This window comes from Anser brachyrhynchus (genome assembly GCF_964034855.1).
Source record: "Anser brachyrhynchus genome assembly, chromosome: 2".
Taxonomy (NCBI): Eukaryota; Metazoa; Chordata; class Aves; order Anseriformes; family Anatidae; genus Anser; species Anser brachyrhynchus.
In genome coordinates this window covers 135,479,487-135,488,247 of record NC_137695.1, presented here as the reverse complement: position 1 = coordinate 135,488,247, position 8,761 = coordinate 135,479,487, and the positions used below count along the sequence as shown (strand labels likewise).

Here is an 8,761-nt window from a genome sequence, read left to right as displayed (position 1 = left end):
CCTGAGACTTCCAGATGGTGCCTGAGCAGGCTTTCAGGCAGAAGGAAATGAAGTCCTCATGTCCTCAGAGAGCTCAGTGACACCGAGGAGCTCCTGCTCGGTTGAGCAGCAGGTTTTTTAACACGATTTATCTCCTCGCGTTTCAAGAGGCTTTAGAGTTTGCCACCGTGGTCACCCCTCAGCGCCTCAGCCAGGCCCCCTCTGCATCCTGCTCACAGCCAAGCCACCCGTAACACCCCCCCCCCCCCCCCCGGCCTTCTCTGATATTGGTACCCATAATAATCACAACGATTAAAATAAAAACTCAAAAGCAGGTTTTGGTGTGGAATTCTTTATTTTTTTGAAGATTGTTACGCTTCTCCTCGCGACGCCTTCCTGCTCAGCCCTCCCCCGCCTTCCCTCTCGGGGGTACCGGGCCGGGGGAAGCCCCCAGCCCCCTGGAGACAGCCGGGGTCGGAGTGGGGGTCCCCGGGGACCCTCCTGGGGCCCTGCCGGGGCTGACAGGAGCGGAGCGGCCCAGCCCTGCGGGCGGCGAGGGGGCCGGGCGGAGGCAGGCCCGGCTGCCCCAGCCCCCGCCTCTCTCCTCCCCGCGGCCCGTTCATCCCAGCCCCTTCCTCTGCGCTGCTTCTCCTCCTCCTCCTCCTCCTCGTTCTCCTCCTTCTCCTTCTTCCCCGGCCCGGCCGCCCACCCGCCCGCACGCCGGCAGCGGGGAGGGCCGTGCCCGCCGCAGCCATGGCTGCCGAGGGGGTGGACGAGCGCTCCCCGCTGCTCTCGGCGCCCAGCTCCGGCAATGTCACCCCCACCGCGCCGCCCTACCTGCCGGACACCAGCCCCCGAGGTAAGGCGGGGACGGACCCGGGGACGCGGAGCCGCTGCCGGCCTTTGTGGGTGGGAGGCAGGGGTGGGGGGGAGCGGGGTCGGATCCCCCCCATTTTGGCCCCGAGCCCCCCGCAGTACCCCGGGGGAGATGGGGGGACCCCGGCCCGGTGACGCCGTGTGGGGCCGGGTAGGCCGTGCGCTGCGCCGGATTGGGTTCCCTAAAAAAAAAAATAATCAAAAAAAAAAATGGCAATAATAACCGCCTACAGTCGCAGAGCAGGTCCGGACCAGTCTGCCTCATAACCAGCTCGCAGGTCGGAGCTTGCGAGGTAATTGTGGGACTTTGGTTTTCCCATTAATTAGGAGCTGGATTAAGTCAAAGATGCTTAGCGCGGAGTGCCTGAATTCAGTAGGGCGAGCTGCAGGGCGCTGAGTGGGGGAGGCACAGCATTAAAGCGTCCAGGCAGGACAAATAAAGCACCCAAATCGCTGTTTCATCCCTGGCCATCATCGGAGCACTTCAGCAGATGGGTTTGTGCCCTGGCAGCCGGGTACGGTGGTAAGGGAGCCCGCTGCAGCGTGGTGGTCGATGCCCACGATCACTGGGATGTCCTTGCAAACTCATTTCAAGGCCATAGCTGGTTTGGGCTTTATTCTTATGAAGAGCCAGAAAACACAGCTACGAATCTGGAATCTGGACTTAAAATGATGTGGTATTAACTTTCTTCTGCAGACTTACAGAAATCATCTTGTTGATCAATACTGAGTATTTAGTAACCAGGTGAAAATTCTTACTTATGAAGCTTAATGTGACTTGTAAGCCTTCAGTTTTAATATATTTTTTATCCACTTAAACATTTCACAGCAGAAATCAAGGAAAACAAAGCTGACGTTTAAGACTGAATAAGATTAGTGTAGCTTTACTGGCCTTTGAAATGTAAGCTTACAGTCCTGCTGTCACTGGCTCCAGTGTGCTGGCTATTTCTCAAGGGTTTTTATATAATTGTATAGACCTATTGCATATGTATGTAACTAGAATGCTACAAGCGAGCACGTATGCTTTTTGAATAATATTTAAACTAGTGGCCAGCTAGGCCTCTTTGCCTTGATATGAACATGTACTTCAGTTAGTGCTATGGCTGGGTAACTTCCATTTGCACAAACAAGTACCAGACTGAAAAACAAGAGAGTGTTTTTTTTTTTTTTATCATTATGTTTGCAATGAAGTTGTGTAGGATTGCCACCATCCCTGAGGTTTTGTAGCTTAAAAATTCCAGACATCCACTGTAGTTTGAAGTCTCCTTACTCGATGTTTTTGTTCTTAGGAATCCTTGTTACTTTCGTGTACATTTCAATCTATTAAAAAAAAAAAAAGCCTTTATATACTTGAAAAGTAATGAAAATGTATCAGATCAGTGACTCACGTTTAAACCTGGGTTAAAATGTGTGACCTAGGAACAAACTGGACCCCACGTGCACATTTTGGTTAGTACCCCTGTCCTGCTGTGTCTGTAACTCCTGTTAACTAATTTGGCAGCAGTGGCTGGGTGTGGTACTCGAGATAAGCAGCTTGTTCTCAGCGAGGAGGGACTGTAAAGCTTTCTTTAAATACCAAACTTCGAGTAAGTTTAGAATCTCGTTTAATCAGTTCACAAGCAACCGAACCTAGTACCACTTTATATATATATGTATGTATGTGTATATATATATGTACACGCATACACACATACTGCTTTATAAAACTTGAAGAAAAATGTCTGCAAAGCAAAATTTTGCAAAGGGGTCACTTGGACCAAATAGCCCTGCTTCCCTTGCTCTGTACCTGTGTGCACCAGTTACCCTCAGAGAAAGCAGCTCCTGGGGTGTGCCAGCTAAACAGCCTTCTTATCTAACGGGCAGTCTTTATCTCTCTCCCTAACACAAGCAGGGTGAAGAAGCATTCTCATGGGGAAATGGAGTTTGTTTTTAAAGCCCATTTCTGCAGTGCTTCCTTGCTTGACACTACCAGAACGCCATGCAGCTTGAGAGGTAGAGGAAGGAGGAAGAAGCCCTCACTGCCCAAAACTACCACCTGAATGTACGCTAATAGATTTATCCCCATACTTGTAATTATCTGCTGTGCCCAATATGTAATCCTGAGCTTTAAATTAGAGAGGCTGTGGTTTCACAGTAGTCTCCTCTTCCCTTGTTGGGCTGCAGCTGGGACCCAGCTGACCCTTTTCTGCACAAGTTGGTGGGTGGTTGAACGCTTGAGTCCTGGCCATGGCTTGTTCCTGGCCATGGCAGCGAGCAAGAAAAAATCTTTTAGATACGGACACAGGGCACGGTGTTTAAGAAACTTTTCACATGGACAAAGGCAGGGACCGTCAGCTCTGCTTCCTGTAGTAGAGCGATTATTGTGTTACTCTTCTTTTTCTTTTTTTTTTCCCAGTTGTTTTGTTTTTTCAGGCTTTTTCAGTCCTTAACTACCAGTCCCTGACATAGATCACTAACTTTTTACCTCCACCCCCTCCCAGGTCAGCATAAAGCATCTATATTTAAAAAACTACCCCTCCAAAGCCAACAAGCCCATTTATATTTGACCAAGGTAAGCTGCAAGCAGTTCCCTGTGGCTCCTGCCTTTTGGAATATAAAAGGAGGAAAGTGCCCAAGTACAGCAATTTTCTAAGGGTGAATATGTGTTTTCTTCCATTGCATCCCTCTCTCCTGTGAGGGTGATGAGGGAATTTTAAGTTAGAGTAAGCTGTACTGCATGGCAGGATACTCTGCTACTCTTGCTGATCTAATTGCCATTGGTTTATTATTTTTTTAGAAGAAAAAATGGTAACATGGCAATAAACTAGAATGTCAGTAGCAGAATACTGACATTCAGTATCTCATTAGATGCATTCTGAAACCTCAGCATGTATGTGAAATTTGTCTACCAACCATTCACATCCAGCACAGTGGACCTTCATGAACTGTTCCTTTAGATGTTAGCCTGTAATTTAAGCTGCTAAAAAAGAGGAGAAAAAAACAGAGAGACAAAAGTCATACCAAGTACATATGTTAATATGATTTGAAAGTGGCTACCATTTTTAGTAAGGGATAATGAGCAGAAAGCTGAGACAAGACAGTTCCTTTATTTTCCTTTTTAGCTTTTTCCCCCACTGTATTTCTCTTTACACTTTTTTTTTTTTTGGGTGGGTGGGGGGGCACTTTGGTAGTTTTTCTCTTCTGAGCTTTTCCAAGTGCAATTCTTTAAACATGAAGGTTGCAGTGCCAAGATACCTCCAGCTTTCTGCTCTATGGCAAATGTTATTTGCTGCAGCACCACCCTGAAAAGCAGCCATTATTTGCTTGCTATTGTAAATCTGCTGAGGCAGCAGGACAGGAGTGAAGAGGCTGCTTACCTGGAAGCCAAGCAGCTCCAGTATGAGGCTGGAGAAGTGGTTGTCTCAGTGCTTGCATACATTATCTGACCAACTTCGAAAATCCAAGGAGTTGTTGCTTACAGGGAGGATATAGAATCTTGTAAATATCTGGAAGAGTATAATTGCAGATTCTTAAAGTATTCCAGGATCACAGAAAGCTGAAAGGCTTGGGGATATGCCTTTTTTTTTTTTTCCCTCCCCTCTCTAGTACCCTTGTTTGCCTTTCCTCAATACCTCTGCCCTGTGCTCCGCTGCCAGGAGTTGAAAACTCTCACTGTAAATGGAGAGAACCATGCAAAGAAGGCCTGCAACCTGGTTGTTGCTTTACAGAAGTGACCTGGCAGCTGGGACTGAGCTGTAATTTCTTGACAGAGTTTGAAGAAGGTGCCTTTTCCTTGTTTTGTGTCTCCTTTTCCTTGTAGCCAGGGAGCGTACCAGTTGCTAGCTGCAGAAGCAGTCAGGGAGCCTGCTTATGGCCAGCAAGCCCCTTGCAGCAACCTTAACTTGAACACTCACAGCTAAGATGCTGCTCTTCCAGTTGTCTAAATTTCAGAACTGTTTTCTGCATTTCTTATGATCTAGCGGGCTTGAGATTGTTTCTGGGTAGCGAAGTATGTTTGCTTTATTTTATAAGTTGATATTCTTTGTTGTTGTTGTTTTGCTTTTGTGTTTTGTTTTCCTGTTTTTGTGTTTTGTACCTTGCTATATCTTTTTCCCTGTATGTGGCAGTCTCATACTGAAAATCCACTATCGCAGTATTGCAAAATAAAGCTACTCTTAAATTTTTCAACTGTATGCTGTAATTTCTCAGAAACAGAAAAAAAATCAGAAGAACATTCTGTTACCTGATATTTCTTAAGGATGTTGGTTTCTGCAACCACGATGTCAAAGCTGAAGGTGTGAAGTTCCCTATCTCAAGTCGTGGAGCATCAGTCTGTGCGATTACATCAGAATTGTATTGCTGCATATAAATGAATTTTGTGTCTCATCAATTCAAGTATGCTGGATGCTATCCTGAGATCCTCAAGATGTCCACCTGTCTCTGGTGAGAGTTAAAATGAAGTGCTGGGCTGGATTGTTTGTGGACCAAGTAGCAAAGAGAGCATGGAACAACGAAGATGCTGTAAAGCTTTGTGATGGTGTTTTGGATCTTAAGGACAGATGGAATTTCTTAAATCCCTCCAGTTTGCAACATGGATGTTAAAACAGAGTCAAGGAGTGATGTGTGCCTCCTTACAGGCTTAAATTTAATGCTTGGGCTTGTCAGCTTTGATAGTAGCCTGTGATTTCCCTCCACTTCAGCAGATACTGCTTTGTTTATAAGCTGAAAGACTGCTAATCTCTCATTACTTCTGTGAAGACTTCAGTGGCTCGTTGGATGTAATCCTGAAATAATTTATTGATGTCCAAGGCTGCAGAGTATTACAAGTTTATATTCAAAAAAAGTTAACTATGAACTACTAAATATGCCTGTTCCTTGTTTGTTTACCTGAAGAACCCTGAACTTGATGAAATAAAACCTGTTACATGCCAAATAATTGTGGTAGTAAGCTTGTGAGAGTTTATGTGGAATTGTTTTCATTCCAAGGATTCTTAAACTGAGAAGGATCCTGAGCGTTTTCTCCCTCATTTGTTGTGGGCTCGGGAGCTGAAATTGGCTCTTCCACAGAAGCACAAGGCTTCTGTGTTCCTTGTTGTGCTACTCTAGTTTAAGTGACTAAAAACCCCCCTGTGCATCCATACTTTGGCTTTTGGTCAACAAAAATATCCGGAACCCTTGAAAGCAGAAGCTATTAAGGTTCAGTTCATCTATTTTCAAGGTGTTCTTTTGTTGGACCTGAAAAAAAGGAGCATTTCCCATCCAGGAGATGTCCTGGTCTCTTGTAGGATCTGCTGTGTATGCCCTCACCTTTTCTTTTTTAAATGCTGGGACTCCTGGCCTCCGTTATATGCACCGAGCATTGAGCTAGTTGGGGCTAAATACCTTGATCTTTACAGTGATTCATTTCCATAATTTTTCCTCTTTAACAGGACTTTTATTTTTACCCATCTGTGATGATTTCTGGTGGTTTTGTGTTGCTGATAAGTTTTATGTAGAGCTATGATTGATGTACTGTTGCACAGAATTGGGGGATATTATATAATGTTTTTAATATTATATACTATTTGTCTTATGTTTATACTAATCATTAACTTCCATGTGTTTTTCCCTTTAATTCATTTTTTTCCTTGAGGTTGTGGCTGTTAGAGACCGTATTTGCTGACTGTTTTAGGATCCAGTTTGATTTTTCACCTGAGATTTCATGATCTCTTGCAGCAGAGCTTCCACCTCCATATACTGCCATTGCAAGTCCAGATGCCAGTGGTGTTCCTGTAATTAACTGCCGCGTGTGCCAGTCACTAATCAATTTGGATGGCAAGCTACACCAACATGTGGTTAAGTGCACAGTGTGCAATGAAGCTACGGTAAAAAATGGATTTTGAGCATTTTCTTTCTGTGGAGGGAAGCGGTGGGAAGCTGAACGGTGTCATTCGTAGGTCCTCACCTACAAAGGGTGAGCCTCAGGCTGACATCCCTGCTGATGCCCTGTCAGTGCAACCCACTGCTAGTGTACCTGGCGTGCAAGTTCAAGGGTTGCTGGTACAACTAGCTGCCTTAAGCAGCTAGAACAAATCTTCGTATTCTGACCAGCCACATCAGCAGGCTTTCATTCAGAGGCAGGGGACAAAAAGCAAAGGTTTTGTTTAAGTAATTACTCCTCTGTAAAGAAGGGCAAAATGTTTTCTGAAATTATTTTTAGTGGGATTAAGAGAAATGAGGACTTCATTATTTTTCGATTGGAAGAAACAAAGTTATTTAACCCACGCTTTTCCCTGGATGTGTGTTTTCTTCCTGAAATTCTACTAGGTCAATTGTTAGCATGCTAACAAACCACTACACAACAGTTTTGAAACACAGAAATCACAGGTTCTGCTCCACTTACTGTAGTGATCGCAGACCTTTTTGCTCCTCCTCCTCTTTTCTTAATTCAAGTCTTCGGCTTTTGAGCTTCTGCTTCTATTTTTTTTTCCCGTCTGGTTTTAGTTTGGGGATCTGATAACTGAGGCACTCCAGATCTACTGGGGGCATTTTCTTGCAAAATACTGGATCGTATTTTAGAAGAAGCACTTTAAATTATATCCAGAAGAAAAAGACTCCTTAAATCTGTAGAAAAACTTTTTCTTTTTTCATTTAAAAGCAAGAGTAGAGAACCTTACACTAATACTCACTTTCCCTGCCAATATATAATGTTTCAGGCCACAGTATTATCCAGGTTTTGAGACTTGTGATTTTCTGTATGAAAGAGATCCAGAAACTTGACTGCCAGGTTTGAAGAAGATGAGTTCAATACACTTTAAAATAATATGACAGTTCAGCTAAGTCTGCATATTCTGGTAATAACTGAGAGCCAGACTTTCATCCTTTCACTTTTAAATAAAGCCATTACACCAGGCAAAGAGGATTTCTTGATATGTTGATGTTATTTTTTAAAAATATACCACTACTAAAGTTCATTTATTGATTTTTTTAATATGAGCTTAAGTCTCGTGTTCTTTATTGCTAAAATATGAATGCTTTTTTCCATTAGTTTTCAGAATTTCTTGTTAATGAAAATATTCTTGTGTGGAATTTTCACTTCTTCCTCTTTTGTGGGGGGAGGGAGGTAGAGGAAAAACTTCTAATTTTTTCTTGACTCACAAGTTTCCATCTGTAAGAGGAACTGTATTCCTCTGTTAAGAAGATCTTGTCAGTCTTAAGTTGTTCTGTTTTCTCGTACTTTTAAGAGGAAGAAAGTGAATTGCTGTGACTTCTCATGTGTGTTCTGTGCTTTTTTTGTTTAGCCAATCAAAAACCCTCCTTCAGGGAAGAAGTATGTTAGATGTCAGTGTAATTGTCTTCTTATCTGTAAGGATACCTCTCGGAAAATAGGCTGTCCAAGACCAAACTGGTAAGAGTAACATCCATAATTTCCTGCAAACTTAATTACTGCAAGTGCACAGGTTGCTCACTTTGCCCGATGCAGAGTGGGGATTTCAGAATGAAACAGGAAAGGAAGCAGTAGGTTGGCTTCGGTCCTGTCCTCCTTTCTTGGTTACACTGAGCTTTCAATCTCTTCCTAACTCTCAACTTTAATTTACACATCGTTTAGAATAGAAACAAGTGTGATTGCCATAGTGGGCATTCTTACTGTTGGGCTTACAGTGTTAAAGATCCCACTGAGGTAGGAGTGTTTCATTTTTGAGTGTTTCAGCCCAAATAGGAGAGACTGAAATGAAAGCTGGGTCTGCAGATAGTTGAATAGAGACTACCACACAGAGTGCCCTAGTCACCAGTCTGTTGTCTCTTCTGGTTTTGAGTCATAGTTTGAGACCTGGTGGGAGAGGGGGAGGATTTTTTTTAATTTCTTTTGATTACTATGGTATTAGGGAAAACCAATAACATTGGGAATCTTTTTGTAGAGGGGAATGTGTTCTGGGAAACTTCGGTT

At 43.8% G+C, this 8,761-nt stretch overlaps 1 protein-coding gene across 1 annotated transcript in view; it reads left to right on the top strand.

Moving 5' to 3' along the window:
* The first annotated feature begins 341 nt into the window (after positions 1-341).
* Positions 342-8,761, top strand: part of PIP4P2 (phosphatidylinositol-4,5-bisphosphate 4-phosphatase 2) — a 23,777-nt gene continuing 15,357 nt past the window's right edge. Inside the window, exons 1-3 of the mRNA XM_080580758.1 lie at positions 342-838; positions 6,550-6,698; positions 8,115-8,221. Of these exons, the coding sequence (XP_080436884.1) occupies positions 733-838; positions 6,550-6,698; positions 8,115-8,221 (362 nt within the window). The 5' untranslated portion in view covers positions 342-732. The remainder of the gene's footprint in view (positions 839-6,549; positions 6,699-8,114; positions 8,222-8,761) is intronic.